Raw genomic sequence first — 18,022 nt, forward strand, 5'->3', positions numbered from 1 at the left:
AGGTGTGTATTGAGGGGGAATGTGGGGGGGGTAAGGATATTATTCTATAGTCAGCTTCTAACATTTTATATTGAGTAATATAACACAAAATCTATCTAAAGTGGATGAACTAAAGATGCATTATGTAAGGGTCCATAAAGCAAACATTAAAATACTGTAAACAGACATATAGCTAAAAAGTGAATAAAAATAAAATTGAATACAAAGAAATATGGAGTAAACCAAGAAAAGTAGGAGAGAGGGAGCAGAAATACAAGAAATCCTATGGGAAAAAATAGAAACAAATACCAATTTGGTAGATCTAAAACCGCAGTATCAGTCATTACACTAAGTGTAATTAATCATTTATTTATGTATTTATTTTCTATTTCTTTTTTGTTACTGAATTATAATTGGCATACTATATTGTATTACCTGCAGGTGTACAACATAGTGATTTAATACCTTCATACATTACAAAATGATCACTTTGCTATAAACAGTCTACTTAAAGAAAATGGTCAACTGAATTTCAAAATCACCAACTATAGTCAGTCTGCAGGAGACATTAAACTGTGGCCATATTTTCACTCAGATGGGCAATTTGATCCTTGTTCTTTTGCATGTGCAGACTTATCTCAGAATAGCTTGGCTTTGGAATGCAATAAGGGCTATTGCTTATTGTATAATTATGTTAATCAGAATAATTTTAAGAATTTTGTTGTTGTTAACTGTTTTTTAGGACCAATGACACCGGATTCCTTTCTTACAAGGAACATCTGCCAGTGAGGAAGATAGTGGTTACAGACACGGGCCGACCGCACTCAGAAGCAGCTTATAAACTGGGACCTCTGCTCTGCCGGGGAGACAGTAAGTGCTGGCAGTGGGTTGTAAACATGGCTGAGCACGAATTGTGTTTCTGTCATAGAATAATTAATCACACTTCTGTTGTGAAAAATGCATGAGCAGTGCCTGAAGTAATTCTTCCAGTCAGTCAAAAAACAAGGTACCCTTATAAAGTGCAAAGCCCTGTAATAAATGCTTGGTGGCAAGCTTTGTTCAGATTCTAAGAGAAGGAACCCACTAAGCATCTCAATTTGATTGGTTTGTAAACATATCCCAGCATTCCTAAATTTCTGCATGCCATTATCCATCCAGGAAAGCCTCAGTGCTGCGTAAAATTGCGAAGAATGTGACTTTTCTACTGTTGGGCCTGTGGTGAAATTAGAGCATCAGTAGAATCAAATGCCAGTTTTATCAAACATATTTCAACTTTTAATCTCTTTTTTTTTTCCAGTTTGTGTGTCTGTGTGTTTATGCTAAATCAATGGGAGGTACTGTTTTGTATATTCAATGTATTAACACTCTAAACCAGAATTTTTAAATTCAAATACAGTTTCACAGAAAATATTTATTTTCAGCAGGGAATGAAATGAGTATACATATCCATACATATGGAGACTGATGCATTAATTATTTATGCTTTTAGTTATTTCCAGGACTTAAAGTGGGAATGGGAGAAACATTTATTTATGTTAGAAGTATACCCTACAATCAAATTTTATTCTAGGAGCTCAACATAGGAGATGATCTAACAATGCAGTGGATTTATGGAGATACATAGCAGAAGTTGCTTAGTTAAAAAGCAAAGGTGATACTGACCTATAAAAATTTATATATACTTGTAAGAAACTGTCTGCCATTATGCCTACCATCCCTAATCTTTGGCATCTCTACTTGCTGTTCTTCCAGTAGGCCTCACACAGTCACATGAAGATAACACAGGATATTGCATGGAGAGAAGAATTATGTGCAAGGAGATGAGGTTGTAAACTCAGGATGCATTCAGGGGAGTACAATGATTTTGTGACTATAGAAAATTGTTCTACACGTCACACACAGTTTTCACTGCTGGCTCTGATCTTAACCCTTCAGGGGTCCAGGCTGGCTTCCTCCTTCCCCTTTATTCCATTTGCTACCATCCCTGGGGAAGTGTCTGCTTTGACTGAGGTCACTACCACTAGTCCTTAGGGCTTCTTTCTTACAGATTTCCTGCCATGAACTTGAACACATAGCACCTTTTCATTTAACGCAAGTGATTCTCCATGCTAGGTAGTTTTTCCCCCTCAGTGGGCATTTGGCAATATCTGGAGACGTTTTTGGCTGTCACAATTGTTGGGGGGTTGAATGTACCGGCATCTAGAGGGAGAGGTGAGGAATGCTGCTAAATATCCTACGATGTGCAAGAGAGCCCTCCACAACAATGAATGATCTGGTCCAAAATGTCAATAGTGCTGAGGTTGAGAAACCAGAAAGTTAAACTTTTGTTGACCACGGGGATGCAGAGGTGTATGGATTTACAAATAGTTTAAGTATTTAGAGACCTGCTAAGTAATTTCTAAGTTATTTATGAAACAGTAATTGAGAGTTTCCTTGGCCTTGTCTTCTACATCTATTTTAGGCTTAAGGCTCATCCCCACATAAAGTCGTAGGACTGTTCTCTGCATGGAGGGCTCTTTCTTGTTCTATCAGTCAGAAGAGCCATGGCTACAGAACAATGAATGCTCCCTTTTCTCTATATGGGAAATCTGCGGTGCCCTAGGCACATTGTTTTTTCTTTCCAACTGAGATAGACTGGGTGGCTGAGGGGCTTCTAGATATATACTCATGCACAGTGGGCCTTGTAAGCAGAAGAAGGGTATGTGGACACTATCCTGAGGGCACTGGGGCCTGAACACTGGGTAATTTAAGGCTGAGAAATAGCGTGATCTTCATGATCCAACTGAAATCACGAAGACCAGGTATAAATCTAAAGACCAGCGGAGTGACCTTTGATGTAAGACAGGAAAAATGATAAGGGCTTCAACCACACAGTGGCATGGACCTTAAGGAAGGGTCTCACATACAGAGGGAAATTCAGTGTGATCTAGAGGAGGGTTGAGGTCGAAGGGGGGTGAGGTTAATCTCTGGCTTTCTGATCTAAATAAAGTCGCTGAGGATCATTCATTGAAACAGTAGGATGCTAGTCCTCTTCACTGAGACAAAAGAACTTTGAGACGTTCTTTGACAGAAAAATGAAAAAATGAGAATGAAAAATCGACATTTAGGTTTTCTCCCACAAGCTAGAGATGTTGAAAATTTTATATCTAGCCATGTTTTTGTAGGAAAGAAGACAGAAGCCTTGAAAAAGCAGGACAGATCAAACAAAAATGAGTATGAGTCCTTACTGGTCCCAAATATGAGCTTATCCCTGATTAACTCATACTATCTTTTTCTACATCCTTCTTTCATCCTTTTTTTCTAAAGCACAGGTGATTCTGAAATCCCGTGGGACTGCTGCTATTACTGTGGTGTCAGAAGTCGTAGATGACATTGTTAGGTGTTTGACCTGAAGCACCGCCCGAATGATAAAGTCACCATTACAGCTGTGCTACAGACACAAAACTTCGTAAATATCGGTGTCCTTAAGGAATTTATTTATGTATGAACATGGAACTTAATTTCTTGAAAATATATGTGAAAAGTAAATGGCAGAATTTAACATCCTATTTATGAGAAAAGCCAAAGTAGGAACTAAAGAGAACATCCTCAGTGTTTTAAAAGGCATCCATGAGGGGCGCCTGGGTGGCTCAGTTGGTTAAGCGACTGCCTTCGGCTCAGGTCATGATCCTGGAGTCCCGGGATCGAGTCCTGCATCGGGCTCCCTGCTCAGCAGGGAGTCTGCTTCTCCCTCTGACCCTCTTCCCTCTTGTGCTCTCTGTCTCTCATTCTCTCTCTCTCAAATAAATAAATAAAATCTTAAAAAAAAAAAGGCATCCATGAAAATCTAACCGCTAATACCACACTGAGTAGTCAGACGTGAAATTCTTTCCCTCTCAGATGAGGATCAAGGCAAGGATGTCTGCTCTCACCTCTCCTAGTCAACATCATAGTGCTAGTTCCAGCACATACAGTAAGAAAAGGAATTCAAGGCATGTAGATCAGAAAGATATAAAATGTTCTATTTATAAATGATCTGGATTTCTGGGTAGGAAATCTGTAAGAATTTCTCTTTCTTTTTAAAATGAGTTTAGCAAGATCACAGGATGCAAGGTCAATATTCAAAAATAAATTATATTTCTGTATTTTCTTAATAAGAACTCTAAATTGAAATTTAAAAGCACTTTTTACAGTAGCACCAAACATATTAAATACTTTGGCATAAATATAACAAAATTACATAACATTGATGAGAAATCATTAAAGAAGAACTAAATAAAAATATGAGAGTTGTGGATTGAGTCAATATTGTTAGGATGTCAATTTTTCTAAAATTGATATACATATTCAGTATAATCCCAATCAAACCCCAGTAGGTGTTTCTCTTTTTTTCTTTTTCCTTTTTTTTGTAGAAATTGGCAAGCTTATTCTAAAATGTGTACAGAAAAGCAAAGAATAGTCATGTGAGTAGATAAATAACTAGAATAACTAAAACATTTTAAAAATAAAAATAAAGTTTGAGACTTATACTACCTGATTTTAAGACATATTCCAAAACTACAGAATTCAAGACAATGTGATACTGACATCAAGATAGAGATAGAGAAGTAGATTGAAAGAGCAGAATAGAGAGCCCAGAATATATATATATATATTCAATTGGTTTTTGAAAAAGCTGCCAGAACAACTCAGTGGAGAAAGAATAGTCCATTTCAAGAAATAGTGCTAGAATAATGAAAACCCATTTGAAAAACAAAAACAAAAAACCAAAAATCTCAACCCATACTTCAAACTGCATACAAAAATAACTCAAAATTAACCATATACTTAAATATAAACCTACAAACTATAACATTCTTTAGGAAAGTATAGGAAAAAAAATCATAGTGATCGTGGGTTAGGCATAGATTTTTTAGATATAGCCGACCAAAAGCATGATCCATAAAAATGTTAAAATGATAAATTGAGTATCACCAAATTTAAAAACTGCTTTTAAAATGACATTGTTAAGAAAATGAAAAGAAAAGCCAAACACTGGGAAAAAAAATATTTACAAAATAAATATCTGAGGGGTGCCTGGGTGGCTCAGTCATTTAAGTGTCTGACTTGATTTCAGCTCAAATCATGATTTCCGTGTCCTGGAATCAAGGCCCATGTTGGGCTCTGCTCTCAGTGGGGAGCCTGCTTAAAATTCTTTCCCTCTGCCCCTCCCTCTACTCAGCTGTCTCTCTCTCTAAAATAAATAAATCTTTTAAAAAATATATATGTATATACACATATATTTATCTGATAAAGGCTAGTGTCCATGATATAGAAAGAACTCTCTCACAGGTCAGTAATAAAAAAATTCAAATTAAGAAATGGGCAAAACATTTGCACATGCACTTCATCAGAGAAAATATACAGGTTTCAAAAAGCACATAAAAAATTCTCAATCTCCTTAGTCATTAGGAAAATGTAAAATAATACCACAATGAGAATAACCATTAAAATGGCTAAAATTAAAAAACAAAAAACCCGACAATACCAAATGCTGGTGAAGATGCAGAATAACTGGAACCCTCGTTGCTGGTGCAAATGTAAAATGTTACAGCCACTTTGAAAAATAGTTTGGCAGATTTTTTTTATAGGTTAAACACATATTTACCATATGATCCAGCAGTCCCATTCCTAGGTACACAAGAGAAATGAAAAACCTGTATGTAAAGTTTTATATTAGCTCTATTCATAGTCTCCTAAAACTGGATACCACCCAAATGTCCATCCACTAGTGGTTGACTAAACTTCCCATTTTACTGTGGTGTATCCATACTATACAGTGGAATACTACTGAACAATAAAAAGAAATGGAGTATTGATACATGCAACAACATGAATGAATCTCAAGTGCTTTATGCTAAGTGAAAGAAGCTTTATTTAAAATACTACATGCTGGACTATTATTCAATAACTAAGATACTCTGGAAAAGGTACAATCATGGGAGCAGAAAAAGAATCTATAACAGCTTCAAGGTGAGAGGAATTTTGCAAAGGGGAACAGGTGAAGGACGTGTTCTTTTTTTTTTTTTCTGTGTGTCCTTGTTTTTTTAACATACAATGTGTTGTTTCAGGGGTACAGGTCTGTGACTTGTCAGTCCCACACAATTCACAGTGCTTACCACAGCACACACCCTCCCCAGTGGTGAAAGACGTGTTCTGTATCTTAAGTGTGGTGGTGGTTTCATGGCTTTATGCATTTGTCAAAATTCCTGCACAAAGAAAGGGTGATTTTTATTACATGTAAATTATCCTTCAATACATCTGACTCCAAAACAAAAACAAAACAACCAGCTACTATTATGAGTAGTTATAATTATGGTTGTTTAATTTTTTGCCTTTTTTAGAGCAATTTTAGGTTTATAACAAAATTGAGAGGAAACTCATATATCCCCTGCCTACACATGGATAACCTCTATTATTATCAACATCACTCACCAGAATGCTACGTGTTTTTTTTTTTTTTTTACCAAGGATGGTAATTGCTTAATTGAAAAATTCGTTCACTTAAAAAAAAATGCCATAAAACTAGGAGACACTGATGAAAACAATTGACAATACAAACAAATGAAAAGATATGTCATTCTCATGGATTGGAAGAATTAATATTGTTAAAATGTCCATATGCCAAAGCAGTCTACAGATTCAATGGAATGCCTATGATAATACCAACTGTATTTTTCCTAGAACTGGAACTAATAATGCTAAAATTGTATGAAACCACTAAAGACCCCAAATAGCCAAACCAATCTTGAGAAAGAAGAACAAAGTGAGAGGCATCACAAACCCAGATTTCAAGTATACTACAAAGGTATAGTAATCAAAACTGGTATTGGCACAAAAATAGGCACATAGATCAATGGAACAGCATAGAGAGCCCAGAAATAAACCCACACTTGTACAGTCAATTAATCTACAAGAAAGGAGGCAAGAATACACAATGGGGAAAAGACAACCTCTTCAACAAATAGTGTTGGGAAAACTGAACAACTGCATGCAAAAAATGAAACTGGACCACTTTCTTACACCATACATAAAAGTAAGCTCAAAGTGGATTAAAGACCTGAATGTGAGACCTGAAACCATAAAACTCCTTAAAGAAAACACAGGCAGTAATGTCTTGTATATCAGCTTTAGCAGTATTTTTCTACCTATGTCTTCCGAGGCAAGGGAAACAAAAGCAAAAATAAACTTTTGGGACTACACCAAAATAAACAACTTTTGCACAGCAAGGAAAACCATTAACAAAACAAAAAGGCAACATACTAAATGGGAGAAGATATTTGCAAATGATATATCCGATAAGGGGTAGTACCCAAAATATATGAGTATAGATTATATATGCAGTACACACACACGAATATTACTCAGCCATGAAAAAGAATGAGATCTTGCCATTTGTGACAACATGGATGGACCTAGAAGGTATTATGCTAAGTGAAATAAATCAGACTGAGTTAGGCAAATGCCGTATGATTTCATTTATATGTGGAATCTAAAAAACAAAACAACAGAAACAGACCCATAAATACAGAGAACAAAATGGTGGTTGCCAAAAGGGAGGGCGGGAGGGGACGCGTGCAATGAGTAAAGGGGATTGGGAGGGCCAGACTTCTGATTATGGAATGAATAAACCATGGGAACAAAAGGGGCAGAATAGGGAATATAGTCAACGGCATTGTAATAGTGTTGCGTGATGCCAGGTGGTAGCTACACTTGTGGTGAACACAGCATAGTATAGAGTTGTCAGATCTCTCTGCTGTACACCTGAAACTAACGTAACATTGTGTGTCAACTGTCCTTCAATAAAAAAAAAAAAATACCAGAAGTAAATTCATAAAACAGGAAAGGTTTTAGTAACACGGTTATTCTTCAAGACGCTTATAGAATCCTGCTGAATCTGTTTCTGACTTATATTAACTTTAGAGGCAAAAGAAAGAATCACAGGAAAACATCTGGGTTTACTGGTTAATAGAGAGGTTCTAACTAGTGAGAGGGCTTACCCATGTACTTTCCTTTCCCCCAGAAACAGTGGGAACATCCTCATTTGGAGGTACCATCCAAAGTCTTCTTGACTTGGTAATCCCTCAACTTCAGCCTGCACAAAAATTAGCTGGAGAGCGTGTCAGCTGTGCTTTGCAGCGTTTTCAGAACTCCCCCCAAATACTAAGGAGAAAGTGTGGATGTCCAGTATTGATGCACAGGGTTAAGGCTTTTTTGACATTGATCAGGAGGACATCTACGGAGACCTTTCCCTGCTTCTGCACGTCCTGCAGCAGAAAGAAACCTCATGGACCCCTCATGGCATCTGGCTCCACTACCCCTTCATTTGCTTTCCTTCATCCGCAAAATCTCCCGAAGCCATTTACTGAAACCTGTCGCACTCAGGTTCAAAGCCTTCCGCCGTGAAGCCTCCCACAGGTCTCTAGAGTACCTCATCTTACACTTTCAAAGAATGTTGAACAAACTACAAAGATACATTTTTCATACTGGTTTTTAATTATTTTTGAGCCTCTCAAGAGCAGATCCATTGCTCATTTATTATTGTGTTCCTGGCACCTAGTACATTACCTGTTACATGAAAGATAATCGATAAATAGCAGTTTATGAAAGAATGAGAATGATCCATCATATACAGCTCAAGAAACTATAGCTTTGAATTATTTGTAAAAGACAGGAATAAGGTTTTGATTATATAAGCAATTAAATGATGTGCAAATATATACTTTTAATGAAGAGAATAGATTATATTGAAAGACTTACTCCAATTGAAAAATCACATAGTACATAAGAATCTAGTTCCATCTGAACCATTTTTCATCAATACACTTGGGCTTGTGGCAGTGAAAGTGTTTTCAAATGAGTACATGATATTACTTAATACTGTTTTTGATTTTCACTCTTCTAATAGTACCATGCCTTTATAAAACTGAAACACTTTCTACTTGGAGAAAAAAATATTTTGCGGTCTATTTTGTTTCGTTTTGTGTTCTGTTCTGACTTACATTACTAGCTAGTAATTGATAGTCAAGCTGTTTCACAAATGTGAGGGAACATTCTTTCTAACACTTTCAAAAAATTTCCACTTTTCTGAGACTGGCAATCCTGATAACTCTCAAGACTATAATAATATGCTTTTGTGACAGTTTTATACACATGCATACCTTTATTTATTGTTTTAAGTATTAAATATTAGTGATTTAATTGATACAGTCATTATAAAATTTTAAGATATACAGAAATGTCAAAGAAAAGAGTATAATAATCACCAAGAGTCACACAGCCCAGAAATAATGATTAATACCAGCGAGTATTATTCCAGGCATTGCTAGATATTTCTAGAGCAGGGTTTCCCAACTTTGGCACTCCTGACATTTGGCCTATTATGATCGGGGGCTGTTTGTGCATTGACGGGCATTTAGCAGTATCCCTGGTCTCAACCCACTAGTAGCCCACTAACCTTTCCCCTAGTTGTGACAACCAAATATGTCTCCAGAAATTGCCAAATGTCCCCTGGAGGCAAAATTGCCACAGGTTGAGAAGCACTACCCTAGACAAAAAAATAGAAAAAGGGATTGAGAAATAAGTTTGCAAAATTTTATTAATAGAAATTGACAGAGAAAGGAGAAACCAAATTGAAGCCAAGGGAATTGCTTTACATTATTTATATATCTCATAAATATATGTTCTACTTGAATGATCCCACTGAACTTTAAGAAAAGATTATGAAAATTTGAAAAGTTATTTTTTTAAAGGTTTTATTTATTTATTTGAGAGAGCAAGAATGGGAGAGAGAGAGAAAGCACGTGAGAGGGGGAAGGGTCAGAGGGAGAAGAAGACTCCCCGCCGAGCAGGGAGCCCGATGCGGGACTCGATCCCGGGACTCCAGGATCATGACCTGAGCCGAAGGCAGTCGCTTAACCAACTGAGCCACCCAGGCGCCCGAAAATTGGAAAAGTTATAGAGTCACTAGGTTTCATATTAAATTCATTTTTAAATTTTAGACAGTATTGATCTATTGTGAAAAATGGGAAAAGTAGCACTCATTTGTCCGCTTCTCTTTTTCTCCCCCACCTGTCCTTTTGGTAGTTTTGCTGTTATTTCTGTATAATGCTAGCCATTAGTCTATCATCATAGCTCTCTATTCTTGAATGATTTTTTTATTTTGATTGATTTCTTCTTGGATTGCCTTGTCAGGTAGCTGATGTTTTCTGTTTTTCCTCCAGGAAGACCTATGAGTATTGCATTTCTTGAGTTTGCATGTGCTTGAGAGTATTTGTTGCCTCAGAACTCTAAAACAAACTTTGCAGGTTTAACTTTATATTATCTTTTGGTAACAGCTTTAGTAAGAAATAATTCACATGCCTTACAATTCACCCATTTAAAGTGTACAATCTAATCATACTTTAGTATATTTAATCATTTTTGTATATTACAGAGTTATGCAGCAATCACCACAACCAATTTTGGAACATTTTCATCACCCCAAAAAGAAACCTAGTCCCATTGAGGAAGCATTCCCTGTTTCCCTCCCACCCCGACACCAACCCCAGTCAACAACATTTAGATGAAAACACAGAATATGTGGTCTTTGTGACTGGGTTTCTTTCACTTAGCATGATAGTGCCAAGATTTATCCATGTTGTACCATGTATCAACACTTCATTATTTTTTATGACCAGATAATATTCCATTATATGGATAGACTACATTTTGGTTACCCATTAATCAGTCGATGGACATTTGGGTTGGTTCCATTTTTTGGCTATTATAAATAATGCTGGTATGAACATCTGTGTATGAGGTTTTTGTGAACATATGTTTTCGTTTATCTTTTTTCTTATATAATTCAATTATCTTGAGTATATTTCTAGGAGTGGAACTTCTGGATTGTAAGGTAACCTTACATTTGAACTTTTTAGAAACTGGTGTAACCTTTTGGGGGGGGTCACACTTTGTGACTTTCACCATTTGTACATACTTTTCTACTTCTGTCTGCACTGAGAGATGCAGTCATCTTCTCTTCCACAGCTTTTCTAGATACCTTTTGGCTGACATTTCATTATGAAGTAGGGTTTTATTTTTATTTTTCCTCAAAAAAGATTTGTGTGTGCTTTATTCTCAGATTTCTTTCAAATTTGAGAATATTTGCCTATTGCTTTAACAAAAAAAAGTAGGCTGGATACATTTTCTTTCTCTCAGAGATTTGTGGGTAGTGCTCCTTTGTCTCCTGATATTGAATATTGCTGTATTCTGAAGACAAACTGATTTCTTCACCTTCTAGATGACTGGCTTTTTCTGACCGAATACTTTCAGGAATAATTTCCCCTAAAGGTCAGTAACTTAACAAGGATACATCTCAGTGTTGTGCATCGGCATTAGTTTTTCCTGAAATTCGATGTGATGTGGTAAAATATATAAAATGTACGTTTTTAAGCAGTTTGTTGTTGCAAATGTGATCTGTATTTCTGCTCTCAGTTCATTAATCTGAACAAGGTAATCTTTTCAACTCTGGCATTTGAATTTTTCTAACTATTTTATTCAGTGTATTTCTTTTTTTTTTTTTTTAAGATTTTATTTATTTTTTTACACAGAGAGAGGCAGTGAGAGAGGGAACACAAGCAGGGGGAGTGCGAGAGGGAGAAGCAGGCTTCCTGCAGAGCAGGGAACCCAATGCGGGGCTCAATCCCAGGACCCTGAGATCATGACTTGAGCTGAAGGCAGATGCTTAGCAACTGAGCCACCCAGGCGCCCCTCAGTGTATTTCTTCTCAGTTAATTAATTGTTGAAATTTTATGTCAATGAAGGAACCCCCAAAACTTACCTAGTTAGGAAAGGTTGTTCTAAGTTTCTTGTTCTAAGAAATTCTTGTCAGTGAAATTAGTTTTTTCATTTTGTCTGTATTGACTTGTTCAGCTGTCTGAGAAATCACGGCTGCCCAAAATGCATTAAATAATCAAAGGTGCATGTAGGCAATAAATAACTTGGCAGAAGTTACATTCGTAGACTGGAGAAAGATATTGACTAGTGATTTGGTTAATTTCTCTTCCATTCGACAGAGTTCTGTTCCATTTGACAGACTACATATAAACCATTAAAAAGAGTGAGGATCAATTCCATTTCAACAAATAATCATATAATTTTGCAAGTTCTACTATGTCAGATAATCCTCTGCCATTAGGAAATTCTTTTTAATTTTTATATTTTTATTTTCTTTCCTTAGGTTTTCTTTATTTAATTTTCCTAAAGTTTCTTCACCTTTTTACCCCTTCCTCCTTTTCGTCTTCTTCCTTCTCTCTTCTGCCCCCCCTTTCTACTTGTTTACCTAAGAATTTGAGTGTGTTTATTAAGATACATATAATACAACCAAACTGGGAGCAGTTAACCCTTCTTATCACTACTTTGACAAAGGAAATCTCATAATTTCATTCAACAAATATTTATTGAGCCCATACATTTTACTATGCTTTCCCCACATCCCAAGAGAAAGAGAGAGAGCACACACAAAGGGAACAAAATAGACAAAAGTATCTGCATTCTTGGAGCTTGAGTTCTCTTGGGGGGGAGGTAGACAATATATAAGTAAAATATATGATATGATAGATGCTAGTAAGTGTTGTGAAGACAATATAGTTGAGGTGGGGGTGGTATGGGGTTGGAAATTTTAAATAGAATGGTCGTAAAATGCTCAATAAGAATGTGGCATTTGAATAAAAATCTGAAGGAAATAGGGAGCAAGACATGTGTATATCTGGGAAAGAGTACTCTAGACAGAGGAAGAAGCCAGAGTAACCATGCAGAGATGGGAATGTTCATGGAACAGCAAGATGGTCAAAATGTCTGGAGCAGAGTGAGCAAGGAATAACGGAAGATATTCGAAGATCTGGTGGTCAGATCATGGAGGGTTTTGAGAGGTCTTTATTTTTCAACTTCAGTAAGATTGGAAAACATCAGAGAATTGTGAGTAGAGGATTGGTGTGATCTAATTTATATTTTAATGAGATTTAATAGGGAAGGTGGAAGCAGGGAGGCCATTTATGAGACCATATCGCCAACCCAGCTGAGGGATCATGGTGGCTTGGGCCATGGGCACAATAATGATAGTAGTAGTATGGGAATAGTTCAAAAGCAGAAGCAATACAGTTTGCTGATGGATCAATGTAGGTTGCAGAAGAGTCAAGAATAACACAAGGTGTTTGGTCAAATAATCAATTGGAGGCACAGAATTGGCATTAATCAAGAGAGAGAATACTGCTGGGGTCAAGGAGTTGCAGAAGAATATGAAGAACTCAGTTTTTGAACATATTAAAGTTGAGATGGAGGTGTTCAGCTAGAGATGTGGAGTTGTTAGTTGTTAGTTAGTTAGTTAGTAGTTGTTAGATCCGAAGTTCCAGGCTTTGGATATGTATTTGTAAGTCATCAGCATATTTAAAGCCATGAAATGGACCAGCAGGAGTCATTGTGGATGGAGAAGTGTAATGATAGGAGCTGGGGGTGTTCCAACATTAATAAGTAGAGTAGGTGAGGAGAAAGAAAGAAAGAAAGAAAGAAAGAAAGAAAGAGAATTATAGCACTAATGAGAAAGGCAAAAGAGTGTTGGTATTCTGGATCCAAGTGAAGAAAATGTTTCAAGGAGGGGAAGATAATAAACTATGTTAATTGTTCTTGATAGGGTAAGTAAGATGAGGACTGAGAATTGACAAAGGACTAGTAACTAGAATATATAAAGAACCCTCAGAAATCAACAGTGAAAAAAAGAAACAATCCAATTAAAATATGGATTTATGGTTTGAATTCTTTCCTCACCCCAAAGTTTATATGTTGAAGCTCTAACCCCAAGGTAACTGTATGAAGTGGTAGGGTCTTTAAGGAGGTAATTCAAGTTAAATGAGGTCATAAAGGTGGTGCCCTAATTTGACTGGACTGGTGTGCTTATATGAAGAGTAAGGGACACCAGAGAGTTCTCTCTTCCCACCTGTGCACAGAGGAAAGGCCATGTGAGAAGGTTGGCCTTCTGCAAGCCAGAGATATAATGGATAAAAGACATGAAGAGAGATTTCACTAAAAGGCCACAAATGGCAATTAAGCACACAAAAAGATACTCAGAATCATTAGCCACTGGAAAGTGTGTATCAAAACCACAATGAGATGTCACTGCATACCTTTCAAATGGCTGAAACAAAAGTAGTGACAAGAACTCAGCCAGGACATGAAGAAACCTGATCACTCACACATTGCTGGTGGGGATGTAAATGATATAGCCATTCTGGAAAGTTTCCTAAAAAGTAAAACGTGCAACTCTCATATGACTCAGGGTCTGTATTCCTGGGCATTATCCCAGAGAACTGAGAATTTATATTCATATAAAAACTTGTACATGGATGTTCATAGAAGCTTTGTTTGTAATTGCTGAAAACTAGAAAGAATCCAGATGTCCTTCAATAGGAGAATGGTTAAACTGATTTTCCATACGTGGAATGCTGCTCTGCAATAAGAAGAAATGAATTACTGATACACATAAACCTGCTTTATCTTCAGGGAGTAAATCTGAGTGAAAAATATGTTATTCTCAAAGGGCTACATACTATATGCCTTTATTTATAGAACATTCTTCAGATGACATCGGAGAACTGACTAGGGGTTGTCACAAGGTTACAGAAGGGGTGAGGCAGGAGAGAAGTGGGTGTGGCTATAAAAGAGAAGCATGAGGAATACTTGCAATGATACAGATGTCCTGCATCTTGACTGGTATCAGTGTCAACATTCTGGTTTCAATAGTGTACTATGGTTTTGCAAGATGTTACCTTTGGAGAAAACTAGCCAAAGGGTACACAGAATCTTTCTGTATTATTTCTTACAACTACATGAGAATCTATAGTTATCTCAAAATAAAAATTCTAATGAAAGAAAGTATATTTCTGGCTTTTAGAAATGATTCTTACACATTCTAGAAAGATCCGTTTGACTAGTAAATTATCCCTTGCCTTGGAGTTTCTACATTTTACTTCATTTTATTTACTTTAAAGAATGGTAGTGTTACCAAACTTACCGAGTTTTATACATTAAATATGCACAGCTCTTTACATGTCAATCATACCTCAGTAAAGAAAGAAAGAAAGGTAGGGTTAGCATGTCATATGCATTCTGCTTTTAAAAGTAAAACACAGCACCTTAAAAAATAACACCTTTTTCAAATATTGTCCTTTTTTAAAAACAGCTTTATTGTGATATAACTTATATACCATACAATTCATGTATGTAAAATGAACAACTCAATGGCTTATAGTATATTCATAGCATTGTATAATCATTACCGTGATCAATTTAAGAACATTTTTGTCACACAAAAAGAACTTTCCACCCCTTAGCGACTATCATTCTCCAATTGCCTTGTCTCCCCAGTCCTAGAAAACCACTAATCTACTTTTTGTCTCTATAACTGTTATTTTAAAAGGATAATCTATTCATGATATAAATAAAAGTTTAGCAAAAGGAATATTTTTTAAATTACTTCTAATCTTGACTTTTTACCTAGTTAATTTTCCTAAATGAGCTCTTTTTACTTTGTGTATGGAATTAAATCCTTTGTACCTCTTCTTCTTCTTCTATGGATCCCATTATCCGTTACTTTTTTTTTTTTGAAAGATTAAAAGTGGAATTTCTGAAGGAATCTTTCCAAAGTTTTAGTACCCTATACTGAATTTAATTGAAAATATATTAGTTATTAATTACTTAAAATTATTTACTATTATTAATGAATCACATAGAATAACACATCATGATTTGTTTTTGTTGGGCTAATAAAAGGGGCCTAACTCGCCTGACTAATCCAGCAAGTGATTGCATTCAAAGTTGCTACTGGTGCAGCTTAAGGACTTTTAAACCACTTTAGCCAGAAACTTTCTTCAAAAGACCTGCAGCTTCCTGCTGGTGCCCGCCTGCTGGGCTCTGCTCTGCCGCCCTCCCTCTCCCCTCCTTCTCTGAGGCAGTTCACATTCTCCTGGGTGCTTCTTAATGGCACAGTCTGTAAAGATCTGAGGTATCATATGCCATAAACATTATTCGATCATGGAAGTATTGGCCTTTGCTTTCTTTATAATTGTTTTGAATTAGGAGCAATTTCTTACTCCAATAAAATGTTCTCTATTTTTTTTACCTCTTGTGAATCTGCACAATAAGGTTTGCTAACTAGACAGAATAGGCACGATTATGTGTGTGAGAATGTTTAAGCTACCTAAGGTAATAAATTGTTTTCATTGCCGTAAAAGCATAAAAGCATTCATTGTAAAGACAGCAGCAGTTCAAAGAATTGTTCCTATGTTTCAGCCAGTTCCCTGAAGCCTTCGATAGGATGCTTTATTGGGTCAGTTGTGATAGAAAAATGAAACAAATGAAGTATTATGTTTTATAATGATATTATCTCATTTAGACCTTTAAGGAATGCTGAGTGTTCTTTTAAGTCTGACCAAATGAATAAGATTCAGTAAGATTCCATAATTTAGAGTTACAACTTTAATTTTCATGTATATCACATTCAACAGAAAGGCATTTAATCTCTTTTAAAAATGGGTCAGGTAAGAGGTTTTAAGAACACAAATGTGTTGTTACACCTGACTTGGTATTTTGCATTTTCCTGCATTCTTTCCTAGAGATCAGAATGTCTCATCATAGAAATAACTGCAAAATGGAAATAAGTACTAGGCTTGGCAAACTCAGATAATAGGCAGTTTCATTTGGCTTTAGGGGGGAAAAAAGCCCTCAAAGTATATTCTCAGCTGAATAAATTCAACTCTAAAATTGTTCACAGATGAGCTGAGAATTGACTTTTGAATGAGGTCCCTCAGAAAAACAGAAAAAGTAAAATAGACAGAACCACTGCTTGTTTGGTCCAGAAGTTATAGAAAATAACTTAAAATCTAAGGAACAGCTAGAAGCTGAGTCGAGTTTGTGATTTTTTAACCCGAGGTATCTGTTCCCTGCAAATATAATGGCCCATTGTTTTGAAATTACTGTTTTCTAACTTCAGTGGATCAATACATCTTCGAGAAAGGTAGTTTAGATAGAATTTTAACCAATGTTGTGAGTGCGGCGTATGTAGGCGCTTGCTTCAAACTCAAGATACATGTTTATGGTTGATGTGTCGAGAACTTGCTGGTGGTAGCAGCAATACATAGTTGGTTTCTCTGATGGTGTTTCTCATCAACCACACATAGCCACTTGGATCTCACTCCTGCCACCTCGTGCCACTGCATTTACATTTTATTTCCCAAACGGTCAGTTATAGGAGCGCCACGGTATTTTTCCAAAAGGAAAGTTGTCAATACAGCATCAGCAAAATGAATGGGAAAAGTGAACATAAGAAGTTGCATGTGGACAGAAATCATAATTAAATTATAGTCCACATAAGTTTTTCTCAGAGCTCTTAATTTATATCCCAGCCTTTTACCCATTTTTCTCCTTATATTGAGCATTTTTAAACTTTTTCAGAATCCTTTCCTGCTGTTTATCTACTTCACTATTACACGCAAAGTAGAAGATAATTTGGAATGAGAGGAGCATTTTCATGAGGAGATCAGCATAGCACAGACTAAGTAGTGTCTTGATCTTTAATTAGTTGAGAATATTTCGGATGCCAGTCTCAGTTTAGAAAATCGCAAAGCCCATTAATGAAAACAGTTAGTTGAGGGTGTAACTCTGTGAAGTGTGTGTGTTTCAGGTGTCAGAACAAAAAAATGCTTTGAGCTTCTTTAGATTTTTTGTTATTCGAAGGAATGTAGGTGTTCCAATTTTCAAGTTATAAAAAAAATTCAGTCTATTAATCAATATTTGGCAGATTCTTATATCACTTAAGGCAGAGGGTGGTGTTTAGGGTGAGGCTGATTTTCTAATATAAAATATAACATTCAGACCATTTCTGCAGTGTTCATTCCTCTCCTATGTTGGAAGGAATCCAGGATTGCAATCCTTGGGCTCCCATCCTGTATACTATATAGTTAATAGAAAAAAGAAAAGCAGGTTTGTATAAATG

The 18,022-nt window shown here is 36.2% G+C and overlaps 1 protein-coding gene across 9 annotated transcripts in view; it reads left to right on the top strand.

The window, feature by feature from the left end:
- The window catches only part of CNTNAP4 (contactin associated protein family member 4), a 258,259-nt gene that overhangs the window by 207,308 nt on the left and 32,929 nt on the right, over positions 1–18,022 (top strand). For all 9 annotated transcript variants that reach the window (XM_028095590.2, XM_028095603.2, XM_028095618.2 and 6 more), the window contains one exon: positions 722–849. In XM_028095590.2, coding sequence (XP_027951391.1) covers positions 722–849 — 128 coding nt within the window. The remainder of the gene's footprint in view (positions 1–721; positions 850–18,022) is intronic.

This window comes from Eumetopias jubatus, unplaced genomic scaffold, assembly GCF_037043125.1.
Source record: "Eumetopias jubatus isolate StellerSeaLion01/CBP00866 unplaced genomic scaffold, mEumJub1_p1.0 scaffold_10, whole genome shotgun sequence".
Taxonomy (NCBI): domain Eukaryota; kingdom Metazoa; phylum Chordata; class Mammalia; order Carnivora; family Otariidae; genus Eumetopias; species Eumetopias jubatus.